At 38.7% G+C, this 20,656-nt stretch overlaps 1 protein-coding gene across 2 annotated transcripts in view; it reads left to right on the top strand.

Moving 5' to 3' along the window:
• The window catches only part of ERAP2 (endoplasmic reticulum aminopeptidase 2), a 50,222-nt gene that overhangs the window by 5,156 nt on the left and 24,410 nt on the right, over positions 1-20,656 (top strand). For both annotated transcript variants that reach the window (XM_006064450.4, XM_006064451.4), the window contains exons 3-9: positions 2,965-3,103; positions 6,633-6,767; positions 9,687-9,807; positions 15,297-15,451; positions 18,648-18,761; positions 19,827-19,958; positions 20,182-20,313. In XM_006064450.4, the coding sequence (XP_006064512.2) occupies positions 2,965-3,103; positions 6,633-6,767; positions 9,687-9,807; positions 15,297-15,451; positions 18,648-18,761; positions 19,827-19,958; positions 20,182-20,313 (928 nt within the window). The remainder of the gene's footprint in view (positions 1-2,964; positions 3,104-6,632; positions 6,768-9,686; positions 9,808-15,296; positions 15,452-18,647; positions 18,762-19,826; positions 19,959-20,181; positions 20,314-20,656) is intronic.

Raw genomic sequence — 20,656 nt, 5'->3', positions numbered from 1 at the left:
ATTCTTACCCTCCGCCTGGGAATGCGTTTCCCTCATTGTATCCTCAGTTCTCAGAGGCCTGTTCTCAGGTCTGGCACAGTATTGGATAGGAAAATTACCAACTCCTCACTGAGGCGCCACAGCACTAGTGATGATTTATTTCACTTTCTCAACTGACAAAACCTTCACTTAAAGGAAATACAATTTAAGGATATCATTTAGGGAGACGAGGGAGACCAGTTCAGTTCAGTTGCTCAGTCATGTCTGACTCTTTGCGACCCCATGGACTGCAGCAGGCCAGGCCTCCCTGTCCATCACCAACTCCCAGGGTTTACCCACACTCATGTCCATTGAGTCGGTGGTGCCATCCAACCATCTCGTCCTCTGTCATCCCCTTTTGCTCCCTCCTTCAATCTTTCCCAGCATCAGGGTCTTTTCCAGTGAATCAGCTCTTCACATGAAGTGGCCAAAATATTGGAGTTTCAGCTTCAACATCAGTCCTTTCAATGAACACTCAGGACTGATCTTCTTTAGGATGGCCTGGTTGGATCTCCTTGCTGTCCAGGGGTCTCTCAAGAGTTTGTTCCAGCACCATGGTTCAAAAGCATCAAGTCTTTGGCACTCAGCTTTCTTTATAGTCCAACTCTCACATCCATACATGACTACTGAAAAAACCATAACCTTGACTAGACGGACCTTTGTTGGCAGAGAGGGTTGTTTTTTAGAGTAGCAGCTTGAAAAGTAACTACTTTCCAGCATGTCTCTCGTAATTAACTGAAGGCTATTTCCAACTCATTCTATGATTAATTTGTCTGCTCTCTTCATACTCAGTTACCTAGTAGGTCTTAATGTGTAGGATGATTTGCAGGACAATGTCAACGGAATTTTATGACCTCTCTGTCTCTCTTTTTCTTATTTACACACACATGCGCACACACACAAGTTAAAATGCAAAAATAATTCAGTCGACAATAATTCTTTGAGAAGCAGGAAGTCACTACTTTACACGCAGCACTAAAATTAATTGTGTAAATAACAAAGAAAATCTTAAACTTTTGACTTTTTCAGTGTTAGACTTTCTAAACCAAAATTTCACATTAATAAAAATTATTCCAGGTACTTGGGATTCCTTTAAATGTGTAGGACCTGCTACCAAATCCAAGTAACATCAAGGCCCCAGATAAGACAGTTAGATCCCCAGCCTCACTTTTCTGGTCTGAAGTAGGGAATTAAACTGAGGCAAAAATTATCCTAGCAGCTCCTCTTTATTCCCCTCCTGGTCCTTCTCACCCTTTCTCTGTCCCTTGAGATTTTCTACTCTGCCCTCCTCCTCCAGTGGCAGTATGCTCTCTAGGATGGCTTCCTAATTAAAGTCTTCAGGCCCAAAGAATAAATTTGTAATTACACCATTTCAAACATCTTCAAAGTGATGGGGTATAGAGGTTTGCCAGGATATCTACCTACCTGTTATAGTCTGAAAACTGGAGCTGCTTTGCTTGCAAGTAGAGAGAGCTAGAAATGTTTAAGAGGAGCTTGGGTCCTCCAGGAGGAACCTTAGCCCAGCTCCTGCCTCTAGTAGGAGGAAAGTTGAAGATGTAGTTTCCATGCAGAGCTGCCCAGGGATGAAGCTAAAGCAGCACGTGGCCTGACTTCTTCCTCTTCCCTGTCCTGCTTCCTCTACTTCTTGTCTCTTGGGCAGCATGGTCTCATAAATTAGGGTCTGCTTCCTGGGAACACAACCTAAGACATCACTCATCTCACAAATATTCAAAGAGCTGATTGAGACCTGCTCAGGCTTATTGATGATACTAAACTACTAACTTCTAGTCAATTTTGAAGTCAAATTGGGCATATCTGTTGAGAGGGTAACAGGCAGGAAGGTCAGGGGTCTCCAAATGGAGGAAATAGGCTTTACGTGTCAGACATTTTTTTATCTCTCTCTTAAGCAGCAGGAGGAAACAAACTACAAGTGTTAGTTTTTTTTCCCTTCTCTATACAAATTTAAAAAGAGGTTTCTTTTAAAATTCTGTGTTGCCATAATGACACCTGGTTCCACCTGAACTTTACTTTTCTCAAACCTTGAGCTAACCAATGCATTTTTCTTATGGCAATGTTTTTCTTAAGCTGTGTTAATGAACTATGTATTTACCCTAGACTCTGTCTTCAAGTTGGTTCCACCTAAGACTCAGAACCAACTTGACAAACCAGTAAGTTTTCCTCATACAATTGCTCTCCTAATCTATGTCAATGAAACCATGTATTTGCTTGGAAACCTGCCTTTCAAGATTTCATGGCCTGGGATGACTCACCTTGTGCCAATGTTATCTCAAAACGCATGTTGTGGGTGAGGGGCCTGGTGTCACTCTGAGTTTTGATACATTTCCTTTCTCTAGTTAGCAGCCTGCTGGTAGCTATATAACATCCAGCTAAAGACTAGCAGGGGGGCACTCTTTCTGCCCCCTGCTGATGTCTATGTCAGAAGCTTTCTCTATCTCTTTCACACTTTAATAAAACTTTATTACACAAAAACTCGGAGCATTCAAGCCTCTTCACTGGCCCCAGCTTGAATTCCTCTCCTCCAGAAGCCAAGAACCCCGGCGTCTTTCACGGCTCAGCAGCAACTTTTCACTATCTCAGCAATTTGTCAATACTAGGTAACAATCCTAGTAAATTCACTTAAGTTCTCAGAGCTTCAATATCCTTATCTGCCATAAATATGAAGACAGTCATGTAAATAGAGTGCCCGGCACAGTGAATTATTATGATTGGCAGCTGCTAAAGTCAGACATGACTAAATGACTGAACTGAACTGAAACAAATTTTACCTTCATTTTCTTCAAAAACTAAGAGTCACTAAGATTATAGTTTGAGAAATCAAACATATCACTTCCAGGTTTGATAAGCTGTGTTTTGAAGATAAAATTCTTTTCCTTTCTTTTATGATTTCACTTGTGTATTCCCACTGGAATGTACTTCTTTTCATAGAACGATTGCAGTAACGGATTTTGAGCCAACCGAGGCACGAATGGCTTTCCCTTGCTTTGATGAACCATTGTTCAAAGCCAACTTTTCAATCAAGATAAGAAGAGAAAGCAGACATATTGCCCTCTCCAACATGCCAAAGGTATTGCCACTTTCAGAAACTTTGGGAAATTGTTCTCAAAATGAACTTTGGTTTTTGTTGTGTTTTAATATTTGCTTTGTTTGCAGGACTTAAGCCATTAATTTGTTCTTACTCCATCTACATATTGCATAATAACTCCAATCCGTCTATATTTTGAAATCATTCTGTTTGGGCATAGTTACATAAGAAACTTTTTGTTTTAAAGAAAGTGATTTATATTTCACTTGTGTTTATATGGAAGCAGTGTTCTTTTAAATCAGTGTTACTTGGCCAGCGATGAAATTCAGAATCACCCAGAACAGCACTTCTCAAACTTTAATGTTCGAATGAATCATCTGAAGATCTTATTAAAATTCAGATTCTGATTCAGTTGGCCTTGCTGTGAGGCTCAATATTCTGCCTTTTTATTAATAGCAAGTTCCCAGGTGGTACCACTGCTGCTGATCCAAGCACCACATTTGGAATTAAGGATCTAGAGATGCTCCATTGGCCCATCCTGCAAATTCTGATCTAGGAGTCTGTGATAGAAATCTTTTTAAGTTCCAAGAGTAGTCCTTAAAATTATTTATGAAAATTATTTGAAAATCATATGAAAAGCTACAAACTTTTTAATTGAAAGAGACCTCTGAACACTTTTATTTGGCTCATATTTATGCTCAAAATGCAGACTCTGAATGACACAGTAGACCCTTGAGTCTTATTTGATATTTCCTCACTAATGATGTACTTGCCTTTTTGCTGTTGAACAAAATGTAAAATGTTTCTCCATTGCTACCTAGAAAGTTGGATAAAAATAGAGGCCCTCCTGACAGTGCTTCAGGAGGATGAGCCCAGAAGCAGCCAGATCATCATAACCCAGCCAGTGACTCCAGCCCATTTTCCTCTCTGCCCTCTTCGGTGACCGTCTTCTGTGGATAAAGCAGGAGATGAGTTCATAAGCTAGAAACTGAATTTCTCCCAGATTTCTGTTTAACACTGGAAAAGTTTTTGCTTTGAAATGCTTGCAGAGCAGATCAAGGAGGAAAGTAACACATTCCACATGACATATATCCCACCATTTTTTTCATGATCATGCAGACAGCAATTTAATTAGCCTAGTCCCTTTCAGGTAAAAAAGATTTGCTGCTTAACTCCAAGTCTTCTTTTTAATGGAATGTTCATTTAAGGGCCATTCAGTCTGTTTCCTGGCAGCTTTTTATTACTATAATTTTTCACATGAATCATCATGGAGGATAAAGTAAAAATACAAATAGTAATGCCTTTTAATTAAAATGTGATGCAAACATAAATTGTCATTTTGTTATATTAGAATTTCAGCTTTCTGAAATGTTCAGTGTCTCATATTTAAGAAAAATAAGTGAAAATTTTTAAAATATTTTATATAATCCTTGAACTTTGCATTGCTTCAGTTGACTGGGCCAGTTTTCTAGATCATGGCTTTTTCAGTAAACACTGGCTTAACTTTCTGCTCCATATTGGCACGCCCTACCCAAGCTTCCCTGGTTATCCAAAAAAAACAAAAGGGGGGATAGAGAGAGCTGAAGTAATGCTATGATCATACTCTTTGGATAATACCTGTGGCACTTAAGATGGGTTGTGGACTGGTGAGAAGTGACACATAATACGTTCTCAGTTAGCTTATTTTGAGAAGAAAAGAATACAAGTTAAGAATACGAGAAAGTGAGGAGTCAGCCAAGTGCTAGGAGAGGCAGTGCTTATCTCTGGGGCATTCCTTTGTCCCCTTCATTCCTTAAGGGAACACACGCCTTCTGGTGACACTTGCCATGTAAGTAGAATCCTGAGAACTTGAGAAAACAGCTAACTCCTTCTCTAGCAACAAGTGTTTTATACTTGGAGCTTACGTCACCATCCTGGAAGAACTTACGCTAACACCGCAAACGCTTCTATTTAAGGCAATGCTAATCTACATGAGTGACTCCAGGTTCCCGAACCAAATTCAGCTTCCATGGGCTGCATCTTTACCTAGGAGGAAGAGATAAATCACAGGGAATGCCCACCTGTCTCCTCACCAGCCCTGCCACCAGCTGTCCAGTGTCACAGACCCATGTCTCCATGGTCCCACAATCTTTCCTCTTCCTCTCCTCACCCATCTACACACTTGTCTAAATGGTTTTGCTGCTAAGCTTGGTCGGAGGACCACAATAATAGTGTCCCCTCCTCAGCCCCTACCATAACCTCTCCTCTGCTAGGGGAATGTACCCATAGAACTGTGGTTCAATCAGACTCCTTACAAAGGAGATTGTTTTTGGACAAAATTACCTTTCAGATAGAGGTGAAACTTAAAGCCCTATATATACTACCACTTTTTCTAGGGTACTTGGTCAGTGTTTCCTACTTTCTTGGAACTTAGGAATTGAATTTTTGATAGAATTCTGTAGAATCAAATTCTGTAGAATTTAATAGCACAAACATTTGTCATTGACATACGCTAGGCAGTTTGTGATAATCCTTCAAGCTATTTTTTCTCGCCAAAGCAAACTGCAATCTTATACAAACACACAAAATATGCTTAATAATCTCTGGTTAGCACTGCCACAACCCTGATGCCTTAAAAGGGGCTTGGAGGGGGTGAGCAAGAAGCCAGTTGAAGACTTGTTACCAATTTGAAGAAAGTGGTGTTTTCAGATAACGGGATCTGTGTCCTTTCAGAATTCAGGGGCATTATACCATGGTGAAGACCACCTTTGGAACCAGCTATCTGGAGCAAATAAAGATAGAATTCAGTAATTACTCAGTGAATTTGATGGATGCAGCTGACCAGTCTATAGACTTAAAACTTTTTACTTCCTCAGTAGATAGGCAGAAGCTTAAATTACTAATGACCTCCTTGGCCTGACTGCTTTCATGGCTGAATCAATGAAGCAAAGATAAAATAAGGCTATGACTCAAGCTGTCACACAGCAAGTGCCAGAATGAGCAATGTCTTTGGAGTCACACAGCCGTATCGACATCTTGGTCCTACAGTGAAACTAGCCGTGTGATCTTGGGCAATCAGTTAACATTTCTGAGACTCTGTTTCTTCACCTATCAAATTATACCTACCTCATACACACATAATAGGAGGATTAAAAGATGATGCAAAACATCCAGCACAGTTCTGCTTCCCATTTCCTTCTGCAACAGAGATTTTATTTATTAGGTAACAAAGGGAAGGGGACTATTCTCTGGCACTTTTGCTTAGAAGTACAAATGTTGAGTTGATGCCAGTGTTGGAGATGATTGCATTTCAAGACTATGGAACCATCTAAGATATTTCTATGCTTTCAAGCAACAAAATAGGCATCATTTTCAGGTCCCTAAAGTAGCACATTGTGTCTTCGAGGAAGTCTAGAGATAAAAGAAATAGAGGGAGGCGAAGCCATAGAATGTTGTGAAGAGTCCTCTAATCTATATGGATATCACACGTCCTTCAGAACATCAAGCTCTCCTCTAACTTACATAGCCTATGTCATAGGCATTCTTGTAAAATGCTCCAGTTTTCAAATATCGATTCTTTCACTTCCTGTAGGTTAAGACGATTGAACTTGAAGGAGGCCTCTTGGAAGATCATTTTGAAACTACTGTAAGAATGAGTACCTACCTTGTAGCCTACATAGTTTGTGATTTCACCTCTGTGAGTGGTACAGCCTCATCAGGGGTCAAGGTGAGTTTGAGTTCTCGTTTCACATACAGTGCAGAATAGTGTCCTGAAGGCAATGAGCTGTTCTTTAAAATTTCCCCCCTTATTATCAAAATATCATGTAAATATATTATTTACAAAAATGGAGAGAGATAAAAAGTAAAATAACCTGTGAGCACTACGGGGGCGTGTCCTGGTGTATTCCAAGTATTTTCTGTAAGTCTGTCAGTATACGACTGTATATAATAACAATATATACTGTATAAATCAATATATACTTTTTCAAATAATATGCAATTATTTTAGCTCACCATGCTGCTGCTGCTAAGTCGCATCAGTCGTGTCTGACTCTCTGCGACCCCATAGACGGCAGCCCACTAGGCTCCCCCGTCCCTGGGATTCTCCAGGCAAGAACACTGGAGTGGGTTGCCATTTCCTTCTCCAATGCATGAAAGTGAAAAGTGAAAGTGAAGTCGCTCAGTCATGTCCGACTCTTTGTGACCCCATGGACTGCAGCCTACCAGGCTCCTCCGTCCATGGGATTTTCCAGGCAAGAGTACTGGAGTGGGGTGCCATTGCCTTCTCCTAGCTCACCATAATATGCTATAAAAATTAAATGGCATTAAGTATTTTTCTATAATATTAATGATTGCATAGTACTGTACTCTAATGCATAGAGGTACCATATGGATTTTTTAATCAGCATCTTATTCTAGGACATTTACATTGTTTCCAATTGTTTTCTATAATTTTATTTCCTTAATGAAAGGAGGTCTTCATCATTTTTAGAGCATTCATTGTTTACAAAAAGTTACAGTACCCAATAATTGGGGATTCCCAGGTGGTGCAGCAGTAAAGAATCCACCTGCCAATGCAGGAGACACAAGGGACACGGTCTCAACTCCTGGGTCAGCAACACCCCCTGGAGGAGGAAATGGCAACCCACTCCAGTATTCTTGCCTGGAGAATTCCATGGACAGAGGAGCCCGGCAGGGATCGCAAAGAGTCAGAGAGGACTGAGTGACTGAGCACAAACACACACAATAATTATCTGATAAAGTTTTGTGAATATCAATAAATACATGAAAAATAAAAAAGAACTCCTTACCCTGAGGAACTGTTACAGACACAAAAATATATTCAAAGAGCCATAAAATAGTGCTTGTGAAAAATAGCAATAAAACATCGATTATAATTTCCATACATACTAGACCTATGGATACGCAGATATATATTATCAGCAATGTGTCTACATGCATCGCTGCATACAGATACATATATATGTAGATAGATATAGGTGTGTGTGACGTCAGACTGCACTTTACTTTAGGGGACAGGGTCCTGTCAGTTTCCTTGGGTTCATACCCCAGCTCTACAATTTTCCATTTGTGTGACTTGAAGCAAGTTATTTAATCTCCATGTGTTTTCATTGCTTCATTCCTAATATGAAGAAAATAGCTTCTACTTCAGGAGGTGGCTGAGAAGACTAAGTTAGATTTTACTTGTTTTATAAGTATACATTTAGCACAGTGCCTGGTAAGGTACTGTGGCCATTAACTTATCTTTCTTATAAAATTTCTGAGGGACTTCAGTTAATTCAGAGCATGAAAGCAGATTATGAAATGAAAGCAATACTGTACTTGAAACCCAAGAAAACTGGAATCTAACTTTATTTTTTCCACTTACTAGCTAGTAGTTATTGTGCAGGGAGAGAGTGAACCTATCTGGGCGTTTTTGAGTTTAAAGAAAACACAACAGCTTTGGTTTTTGCTTTAGGACCATGATTTTAAGTTACTGAGAGCATTCATTGCGGGGATCTTTCGTTTCCCTGGTATCTTTCTTCAGACAACTCTGGGCAATACTACTCCATGTTTCACCTCTTGAATCCTCACAGAAGCCCTGGGAAATAAAAACACCACTATGATTAATCTATTTTTTAAAATATGTGCTTCTTCTAATAAGGTGGATGAAACTGGAGCCTATTATACAGAGTGAAGTAAGCCAGAAAAAAAAAAAAACACCAATACAGTATACTAACACACATATATGGAATTTAGAAAGATGGTAACGATAACCCTGTATGCGAGAGAGCAAAAGAGACACAGATGTATAGAAGTCTTTTGAACTCTGGGGGAGAGGGAGAGGGTGGGATGATTTGGAAAAACAGCATTGAAACATGTATAATATCATATAAGAAATGAATCACCAGTCCAGGTTCGATGCAGGATACAGAATGCTTGGGGCTGGTGCGCTGGGATGACCCAGAGGGATGGTACAGGGAGGGAGGTGGGAGGGGGGTTCAGGATGGGGAACACGTGTACACCTGTGGTGGATTATGTATGGCAAAACCAATACAATATTGTAAAGTAAAAATAATAATAATAATAAATTAAAAATAAATTAATTAATTTAAAAAAATAAAGAAAACACAACAGAGGGTGGCTCCAATAAGTTAATGAAGGCTTTTCCACCTAATACTAATGTTTTATTGAATACTAATGTTTTATTCCACCTAATGTTTTATTGAAACTCTTCTGGTGCTCATCATTTTGGAAAGCTAATTCTCAAGGGCTGGAATACATGATCTTGATGAACTGAAGTGAGCTCTCATGATGTGAAGGGTTTATATAGCTTGAAATGTACAGATTAACACCTAGGGAATATACTGTAACAGAAAGTACAGGGTTGTCTATAGTTTTCAAGAGGGACTTTTTCTTTAATACTTTACAGAACAACTTACCCTCTGTTGATGACATGTTTAACGGTATCTCAATACTTTCTTTTTTTTATTTTATTTTTTTAAATTTTAAAAAAAATTTATTTATTTTAATTGGAGGCTTTCTTGAAAAATACAGTCTCCATTTTTTGGGTGAAGGTTGTTAGGAATGGAGTCATGCCAAGGAGCTGTCATTCAAAGATCATTCTTCTCACCAAATTTCCCAGGTGTCCGTCTATGCATCTCCAGACAAATGGAGTCAAACACATTATGCTTTGGAAGCATCACTGAAGCTGCTGGACTTTTATGAAAATTACTTTGATATCCACTATCCACTCCCCAAACTGGGTAGGTTCAAATTCTAGATCATTGTCTTTTATTTTAGAACTTGCTTTGATTTCATCCCTCTTTATATGTGATTAAAATGAGCACTGAGGAACTTCAGTTAGCCCAGAAAGCAGTAATTTATACCTGAGAGATGTCTTTGAGTGTAGAAAATAAAGTATTTATGAGAAACCCAAGTACTTGGGTTCATTTTTCTATTCTTTTATTAGGTTTAATATGAAAATATCTGCATTTTATATTAGATTTAAATGGATGAATTTCTGGAGCATATATTTCCTTCTATATCATATTCATGTAAGACTAGCAATCTTTTATAAAAGTTGCCAAAGGTTTATGTAAATAGCTGAAAACTGTCCCTCCATTTGTTATCTACAGAGTGTTTGAGGCTGGAAGATAAGACTGTGGCACATACATTTAAAAAAAAGAGAGAGAGAGAGATTTGGAGGAAATAGGTAATTTGAATGTGGTGGTAGTTGATCTTTATATGAGAGGATGCAAATAGCCCATCTTTGTTGGTTTCCATTTTCTACCTTAAAAAATAAAAGTTGTGATTTTTATGATGTTGCAGAATATATAAAAACACTGACAAATATTATAACATATAGATTAATTTTTAGAGTTTTGGACAGTGACAAAACATTGTTTTCCTTTGGGACTTAACAACACACACCTTATCATGTCCTTCTTCCCCTTTTCTGACCAACTTGGTGCAGTTTTTCTTAGAGAATTAAAGGACTATCAGAAGACATCTCCAGGGGCTTATTCCCATAGTTCTTGAGTCTCGTGGTATCATTATAGTGCAGGTTCTATATACCCTCTAGAACAGACATACTTAATCAGGTTACCCACAGTCCATTGCTGTCCTCTATGTCAAAAATCAAGGAAAGATCAAATAACAGCCATCAACAATCCTAAGTTGTTCTTGAAAAATGCAATCTCAAAGACCATATGAAATGAATGCATTTAAAATAAAGTTAACTGAAAGGAAGCATCCAGTTTAAGAAAAAGTAGAGCAGATATATTTAGAAGACAGAATTCAGCAACACATCAAAAAGCTCATATACCATGATCAAGTTGGGTTAATTCCAGGGATGCAAGGATTCTTCAATATATGCAAATCAATCAATGTGATACACCATATTAACACATTGAAAGATAGAAGCCATATGATCATCTCAGTAGATGCAGAAAAGGCCTTTGACAAAATTCAACACCTATTTATGATTAAAACTCTTCAAAAAATGGGCATAGAAGGAACCTACCTCAGCATAGTAAAGGTCATGTATGATAAGCCTACAACAAACATTATTCTCAATGGTGAAAAACTGAAAGCATTCCCCCTAAGATCAGGAGCAAGACCAGGGTGTCCACTTTTGCCACTGTTATTCAACATAGTTCTGGAAGTCCTAGCTACATCAATCAGAGAAGAAAAAGAAATAAAAGGAATCCAGATCAGAAAAGAAGAAGTAAAGCTCTCACTGTTTGCAGATGACATGATGCTGTACATAGAAAACCCTAAAGATAATATCAGAAAATTACTAGAGCTAATTAGTGAATTTAGCAAAGTTGCAGGATACTAAATCAATACACAGAAATCACTTGCATTTCTATATACTAACAATGAAGAATCAGAAAGAACAATTAAGGAATCAATCCCATTCATCATTGCAACAAAAAAAATTAAATATCTAGGAGTAAACTTACCTAAGGAGATGAAAGAACTGTACACAGAAAGTTAGAAGACACTAATGAAAGAAATCAAAGATAATGTTAACAGATGGAGAGGCATTCCATGTCCCTGGGCAGGAAGAATCAACACTGGGAAAATGACGATACTACCAGATTACAGATTCAATGCAATCCCTATCAAATTAAAAGTGGCATTTTCCACAGAACTAGAGCAAAAACTGTCACAATTCATACGGAAACTCAAAAGACCCCCCAATAGCCAAAGCAGTCTTGAGAAAGAAGAATGGAGCTGGAAGAATCAAGCTTCCTGACTTCAGGTTATACTACAAAGCTACAGTCATCAAGACAGTATGGTACTGGCACAAAGACAGAAATATAGACCAATGGAACAAGATAGGAAGCCCAGAAATAAACCCATGCACCTATGGGTACCTTATTTTTGACAAAGGAGGTAAGAATATACAACGGAGGAAAAACAGCCTCTTCAATAAATGGTGCTGGGAAACTGGACAGCTACATGTAAAAGAATGAAATTAGAACACTCCTAACACCATACACAAAGATAAACTCAAAATGCATTAAAGACCTAAGTGTAAGACCAGAAACTATAAAACTCTTAGAGGAAAACATAGTCAGAACACTCGATGACATAAATCAAAGCAAGATCCTCTATGACCCACCTCCTAGAGTAATGGAAATAAAAACAAAAGTGGGAAATAAAAACAAAAATGGGGAAAAAAAACAAGTGGGACCTGATTAAACTTAAAAGCTTTTGCACAGCAAATGAAACTATAAGCAAGGTAAAAAGAAAACCCTCAGAATGGGGGAAAATAGTAGCAAATGAAACAACTGACAAAGGATTAATTTCCAACACATACAAGCAGCTCATACAACTCAAAACCAGAAAAACAAACAACCCAATCAAAAAGTGGGGAAAAGACCTAAACAGACATTTCTCCAAGGAAGACATACAGATGGCTAACAAACACATGAAAAGATGCTCAACATCACTCATTATTAGAGAAATGCAAATCAAAACCACAATGAGATATCACCTCATACCGGTCAGAATGGCCCTCATCAAAAAGTCTACAAACAATTAATGCTGGAAAGGGTGTGAAGAAAGGGGAACACTCTCTCACTGTTGGTGGGAATGTAAATTGATACAGCCACTGTGGAAGACAGTATGGTGATTCCTTAAAAAACTAGGAATAAAACCACCATATGACCCAGCAATCCCACTCCTAGGCATATACCCTGAGGAAACGAAAATTGAAAAAGACACATGTATTCCATTGTTCATTGCAGCACTATTTATAATAATAGAACACGGAAGCAACCTGGACGTCCATCGACAGATGAATGGATAAAGAAGTTGTGGTACATATACACAATGAAATATTACTCAGCCATAAAATGGAACACATTTGAGTCAGTTCTAATGAGGTGGATGAACCTGGAACCTATTATACAGAATGAAGTGAGTCAGAAAGAGAAAGATATATACCATATTCTAACACATTTATATGGAATCTAGAAAAATGGTACTGAAGAACTTATTTACAGGGCAACAATGGAGAAACAGACATAGAGAAAAGACTTATGGACATGGGGAGAGGGGATGAGAGGGTGAGAGGTATGAAAAGAGTAACATGGGAACTTATATTACCATATGTAAAATAGATAACCAACAGGAATTTGTCATATGTCTCAGGAAACTCTAACAGGGCCTCTGCATCAACCTAGAGGGGTGGGATGGGGAGGGAGAGGGGAGGGAGGTTCAAGAGGGAGGGGATACATGTATACCTATGGCTGATTCATGTTGAAGTTTGACAGAAAACAGCAAAATTCTGTAAAGCAATTTTCCTTCAATAAAAAATAAAAAAAGAAAAAGTAGAGCAGATATAAGCATTTCTAATGGCTTTGGGAAATAATATAACAAATATAAAATCATTGATGAAATTTAGAAAAAGAATAATTCCCATATTTGAAGTGCTAATGAATACTAATCTTGATTAGTGCTAGTTTACTTTTTGATTGCATTATACACATTTGCTTTTATCCACTAGAATTAAGCAATACTAATTCAGAAAACGAAGATCATGGCATCTGGTATCATCACTTCACAGGGAATAGATGGGGAAACAGGGGAAACAGTGTCAGACTTTATTTTTGGGGGCTCCAAAATCACTGCAGATGGTGATTGCAGCCATGAAATTAAAAGACGCTTACTCCTTGGAAGAAAAGTTATGACCAACCTAGATAGCATATTTAAAAGCAGAGACATTACTTTGCCAACAAGGTCCATCTAGTCAAGGCTATGGTTTTTCCAGTGGTCATGTATGGATGTGAGAGTTGGACGGTGAAGAAAGCTGAGCACTGAAAAATTGATGCTTTTGAACTGTGGTGTTGGAGAAGACTCTTGAGAGGCCCTTGGACTGCAAGGAGATCCAACCAGTCCATTCTGAAGGAGATCAGCCCTGGGATTTCTTTGGAAGGAATGATGCTAAAGCTGAAACTCCAGTACTCTGGCCACCTCATGCGAAGAGTTGACTCATTGGAAAAGACCCTGGTGCTGGCAGGGATTGGGGGCAGGAGGAAAAGGGGACGACAGAGGATGAGATGGCTGGATGGCATCACCGACTCGATGGACGTGAGTTTGAGTGAACTCCAAGAGATGGCGATGGACAGGGAGGCCTGGTGTGCTGCGATTCATGGGGTCACAAAGAGTTGGACACGACTGAGTGACTGAACTGAACTGAACTGAATTCCAGACAGTGAAATTTCAAGCCAAGTGACTTGATTTATTTCAAATTATTATTATTTTTTTTAATTACCTGGCTTTTCAACCAAAGAACAGTTTTTTTCCCGATATGATCTGGCAGAATAAAAAGAAGTCTAAGATTAAATATTAGCCAGAAGTTTTCTAATCAATATGAATTCATCGACAAAGGATATATATATATATATATATATTCTCACACAGACATGATATAAATTGGTATATATTAATTAAGCTCCAGGAGTCAGTGATGGACATGGAAGCCTGGTCTGCGGCAGTCCATGTGGTCTCAAAGAATTGGATATGACTGAGCAACTGAACTGAACTGAACTGAATATACATTATACCTGAGGTGCTAAAAGATGATTAAATTTTACATTTTTTCTCTAAAATTTTGTCAAGAAGTAGAGGAAATATTAACAGTAAAAAGGAAATTGAGGTCAGAAAGAATTGATGCCTACAGTTTTTTCCCTTTACTGCCTTAGAAGGACACTTAAGAGGTTATATGTGCTTGAAATATTGACTATAGAGATGCTTCTAAATGGTGTTTTCCTGAAATTTAAAAATCCCTTATTTTCTCTTTTTTTTTATAGAAATAAGTTCATTATATGTTTTGTTGAAGCCAAATGTTTTAGAGATCATTTGATACCTTATATTTTTAAAGTCTTTCTGTAATACTAATATAAAATACAATATGAATGTTTTAAAATGAATGATTTTTTCAGTAGTAATGCACCTAAGGTAATTTCAGTTTAGTATTAGGAAACAATGATTATGTCACTAGGCTACTTCACCTAGAAATAAAACTTTACTAATAAACTTTATTCTGCTTGATGATGGATACTGATTATTCTTCACAACTACAAGACACCACATCAGTGTTAAGAAAAAAAGATACTCAGTGTTTTCAGAATGTCTGCTTATATATACTGAAAGGATCATAGCATAGTTAAGAAGGAAGCAAATCCCACTTCTGGTGTAGGAGCCGTAATGATTAAGTATGGTTGTTCTTATTTCTCAGATCTCGTTGCCATTCCTGACTTTGCAAGTGGAGCCATGGAAAACTGGGGCCTCATCACGTACAGAGAGACGTCGCTGCTCTTTGACCCCAAGACCTCTTCTACTTCTGATAAACTATGGGTCACCGAGGTCATAGCACATGAACTAGCACACCAGGTACCTGGCTCTCATGGCATTCTCTTAGTGTGGGTTCCAAAGAGCATTATGCAGAGCACCCCCACTCCTCCCCCAAAAATGTAAAATCATGTCATTTTATTTCCAGGGGGGACCTTAGGGATCCTCAAACCAAACACTATATGTCAAGTAGCAGAATGTTGAATCTCTAGACTATGGGTCTCATACAAGAAATTTATCACAGGAGAACTGGCCACTATGTCCTCTAAAACCTTTCAAGGCACAAAGCCTCCAAATGTCTTTTAGTAAATGAGGGTAAAGATCATACAGGTACCTAGAGCACAGTACTAGAAACCCCTACAAATAGAGATTTTTATTATTTCCCCATACACCCTCTAGTACAGTGGCATTCCAGTCTAGGACAAAATCAAGCTCCCTTCAATTAGAGTTTGTGATTATTTGGCCATAATGAAGTATTTCAAGTCCATGTACTCCCAGGCTACTGACCCCGGACGCACTACCTAGCTCTCTAAACTTCAGTGTCCTCATCTATAAAATTAAGTTCATAATAGCTCCTGCTTCTTGAATCTGTTGTGAGGGTTACAGATAAGTGTCTGTGTCTGTCACACACCAGGTTCTCAGTAAGTGTTAGCCAGTCACAGCAGTGAGAGTGCCCACCACCGCCACCATTTCTTACAGAATAAGATTTCCAAGGCCTGTCTATCAACCCGGCATTACATATAATTATGAAACAGTAAAATCAGCTCTTCAGATACCAGAGACTTTTTTTCATTCTGTTTTATTTCTGCAAGTTCCCTGTTATGCAGTGAATTATTAAAGACACCGGAAATTCTCTTTCACCATATAGGCACATATCATTCAATTGTAGAAACTGGTAACATCTCTTATTTTTTAATTTTTAACTTTACCCTTTATCATGACCATAGTAATAAGAGGGGTTGTTTGTTTGTTTTAAGCAGCAGACGAAGAACTTGGAGCCATGCTCAGTGCTGTACTTTGAGAGCATATGAACAGCTTCCTCTGGCTTAGCATCTACCCACCAGCTCATCTTAGGGGATTGGATTATTAGTCACTGAAAGCTCTAAGGCACAAGCACTTAATTGAGTCTGGGGGTCCCTAATTTTCTACCCAGTGTTCATAGGGAAATAAGCAGAGAACTCTCCTTTTGAGGCTCCATGCTGCCTTAAGGCCTTCCTTTGAAAGCTTCTCTTTCATGAAGACGCAGAGTCCAGGGCTGAAGCAGCACTGGAGTTTCTGCCTTGACTATTTTGTCTTCCCATTAATCTCCATCTGGCCATGCCAGTCCTCCGCATAAAGCCCTGGCAAAGACTCTCAATGCTGGGTTAGTCAAGGATCCGCAGTGTGTCACATAAGGCCCAGATAACCCAGCTCCCCGCCACCTCTCCGGTCTCTTCTCTGAATGACACCTTCAGCGTTAGCCATCCCAGATGACCTGCCATTACCTCGACAGGCCCAGGTCGTATCTCTCTGTGCTCTTGTTCCTGCTACCTGATCTGCTTAGAGCACACCCTGCTTCCAACATTCCTGAGGACCACTTGTAAGACTCAGGAAGTGAAGCATTTCCCAGTTACCCTACATACTCTCTCAGCGAAACTGATTTTTTCCTTCTGGAATCCCCTCTGCCTCTTGTGCAGATATAAATCATAGTGCCAATAACATTTTATTGCATGTATATCTCTACTGGTTGACCTCCACCATCTGTATTAAGGTAGTGGCACCATTACATACCGGAGAAGGCAATGGCACCCCACTCCAGTACTCTTGCCTGGAAAATCCCATGGACAGAGGAGCCTGGTAGGCTGCAGTGCATGGGGTCGCTAAGAGTCGGACACGACTGAGCGACTTCCCTTTCACTTTTCACTTTCATGCATTGGAGAAGGAAATGGCAATCCACTCCAGTGTTCTTGCCTGGAGAATCCCAGGGATGGGGGAGCCTGGTGGGCTCCCGTCTATGGGGTCGCACAGAGTTGGACACGACTGAAACGACTTAGCAGCAGCAGCAACTATTACATACATCTTTGTATTTGTCCTATATAACAAGGTCCTTTGTTTGCTACTTAAAAAAATAATAATAACCCTCTTATTACTACGGTAATGATAAAGGGTAAAGTTAAAAATAAGAGATTTTTCCATGGCATAGTGCCAGGAACATAGTAGATTCTCAACAGATATTCACTGACTGAATGAATTAATAAAATACTCTTCCTGACTGGTGAAATGACCATAACCAGCTTGAACTTCTTGTGTTCATCACTTCTCAAATTGAGGAAACACCCACCATTCCTTCTCACAGATGTCCTTCAGAAGATTGGCGTGCATTTGCAATATGATCTGAAAGCTGTAAGAAAAGTATAGAGCTTGAGCAGTTTCTAGAAGCTATGGATCTAGTGACTTCTGTTCTATAACAAGGCTCTTTTGAATCTTAAAATCTTGTTATTTAAGCTTCCAATCCATCTGGAGACTGCACTCTTAAAATAGATAAACTAGAGGCACATTAAAACAACAAAGGCCAAATAGGTAAAATATAATAATATATAAAAAATAATAATATTTAAAATGTGTTACAGATCAAATATAGGTCAAGGGTAAATTTCTATTTAGCTTATCTTTTTGCATTCTTTATTTATATATATTTAAAATCTCAGACTTTTATTCTCATTAGTGGCCAAATTGATCCCTAGAAGTAAACTGGGACAGAGGTCAACAACGACATTTGCTCATTAGTAATATTATGTAACAATCTGAAAGTCCTAAATGAATTCTTATCCTTTTAAGTACCTGCTACTTAATACATAAAGATGACTTCATCAAGAATATTCTGGCTTATATTTCTCCTTAGACCCTCACTGTGAGTCAGTGACAAGGTGAAATTATACTTATTGTGCAAAATGTTTAAAATAAAATGTCTCATTCTCTTCCTTAATATTAAGTCTAATATCTAGGAAATATAAGGAGGATATAATGGAAGGTAGGGCATTGGAGGCAATGTGGACACAATAGACATAATCGAAACAAGCAAAAATGTGGTGGTGAGGGGAGAAGGCAGGGAAACCAGTAGAAAGATGCTGTGCAGAGAGAAAGGGGTAGCAAAGACAGAGGCCTCAACTACTAAAAAAGAAGTTACCACCCATCGAATTTTTTTTGCTACAGTTAATAATTGTTTATATTTGTTTAACATTGAGTTTTTACCTCCCAGTGGTTTGGAAACCTGGTTACAATGGAATGGTGGAATGATATTTGGCTCAAGGAAGGTTTTGCAAGATACATGGAACTTATCTCTCTCAACATCACATATCCAGAGCTACAGTTTGTAAGTCACGACTTTGTATCTCATACTATACGTCCTAAGAAATCATTAACTTACTATTATAATTTTTAGAAAATGCCAAAGAGAACACAGCATTGCATTTTTGAATCTCTGGTATTTTCTTTTGTATAAACAGATTGTATTGGTTTGCTAGGGCTGCCATGACAAAATTCCACAGACTGGGTGGCTTAAGCCAGTGTATTTTCTCACAGATCTGGAGGCTGTCTGGCTTCAAAATACTCCAAATTGCCAAAAAGAAAATTTAAGGCATTATTCTATATTTATCCAAGAGTCTATAAGCAATATGTCTGTTAACATAATGAATTCTAAGATGGTGCTTCCCTGATGGCTTAAATGGTAAAGAATCTGCCTGCAATGCAGGAGACCAGGGTTGGATTCTCCCTGGAGAAAGGAATGGCAACCCACTGCAGTATTCTTGCCTGGAGAATCCCATGGACAGGGGAACCTGGTGGGCTACAGTTCACAGGGTCGAAAAGTGTCCGACATGACTGAAGCCACTTAGCAAGCACGAAGAGGGTCTGAACAGCACATAAAAAGGTAGTGCTAACTAGTAATGGATAATTAGCTCTTTGGGGTAAATATTTGGTCCAGTACAGTTACAGACAGACGTGGATTCAAAGTCAGTGTCTTTTTTTTTTTTTTTGCTATGTGCCGAGTCTGTGGTTTAATCCAAAAGCGTCATGCATTCTCACTTGTAAAATGTGTACAATGGCTCTTCCTTGCAGAGTGTTGAAAGGACTGCAGCTGAGGCATATAAGAGCCTGACACATAGCACATGCTCACTAAATGGGAACCTTTGTTTTATTTCTGTTTCCAAGGGCCTTGCTCGTGGTAAACATTCAGGTAGTGTCTGAGGAAATATCACATTTATACCTTTAACAAAACAGAGAATTGGTGAAAGGGGACTATATAAGGGGAAAGAAACATTTTGTAAGAAATATTGTTTAAATACTTACTTCTGAGAATATCTTACTAAACCTAGCATCTTTGCTATTGCTTTGAGTGTCAAATGGCAATTGAAAAAAACAAATGTTCTCTCCCGTTTAGGATGACAGTTTTTCGAACACGTGTTTTGAAGTAATTAAAAGAGATTCATTAAATTCATCCCATCCTATCTCCAATCAAGCAAAAACTGCTACTCAAATAAAGGAAATGTTTGATGCTGTTTCGTACAACAAGGTAGGAGATGCTGTGGACCAGGTGGTAAATGCTCTGCCCTGGGAGGAATATAATGAGGCCGGTACATCAAGAGTTGAAGTTCTTGGTGCCAGGTTACTTCTGTGTCACTTTTTGTTTTATTTACGGTTCATTTATCAGAAATTACACATGTTCCACGGCATGTAAGCTTCCTTTAAAAACATATGCTACCCTTTACCTTCTTTTTCTTTGTGTTTTTATTTAGGGAGCTTGTATTTTGAATATGCTCAAGGATTTTCTGAGTGAGGAGACATTCAGGAAAGGAATTATTCACTACTTAAAGAAGTTCACCTATAGAAATGCGAAGAATGATGATTTGTGGCACAGTCTGTCAAATGTAAGTCATCGGTTAAGTTACAGGAGACTCCTGGTAAGCCTAAACAGTGACAAGCTAATTATGAAGGCTTATAAGGATCCTGGTGGGCTGCAGTCCATGGGGTCCAAAGAGTCGGACACGACTGAGTGACTTCACTTTGACTTTTCACTTTCATGCATTGGAGAAGGAAATGGCAACCCACTTCAGCGTTCTTACCTAGAGAATCCCAGGAACAGGGGAGCCTGGTGGGCTGCCGTCTATGGGGTTGCACAGACTCTGACATGACTGAAGCGACTTAGCAGCAGCAGCAGCAGCATAAATAGATATATTGTCAGGCAACAGATGTTTATTGCACTTGCCACAC

Source organism: Bubalus bubalis, chromosome 9, assembly GCF_019923935.1.
Source record: "Bubalus bubalis isolate 160015118507 breed Murrah chromosome 9, NDDB_SH_1, whole genome shotgun sequence".
Lineage (NCBI taxonomy): Eukaryota > Metazoa > Chordata > Mammalia > Artiodactyla > Bovidae > Bubalus > Bubalus bubalis.
Note: the sequence above shows the minus strand (reverse complement) of the source record. Positions and strands in the feature narration are given on the sequence as shown.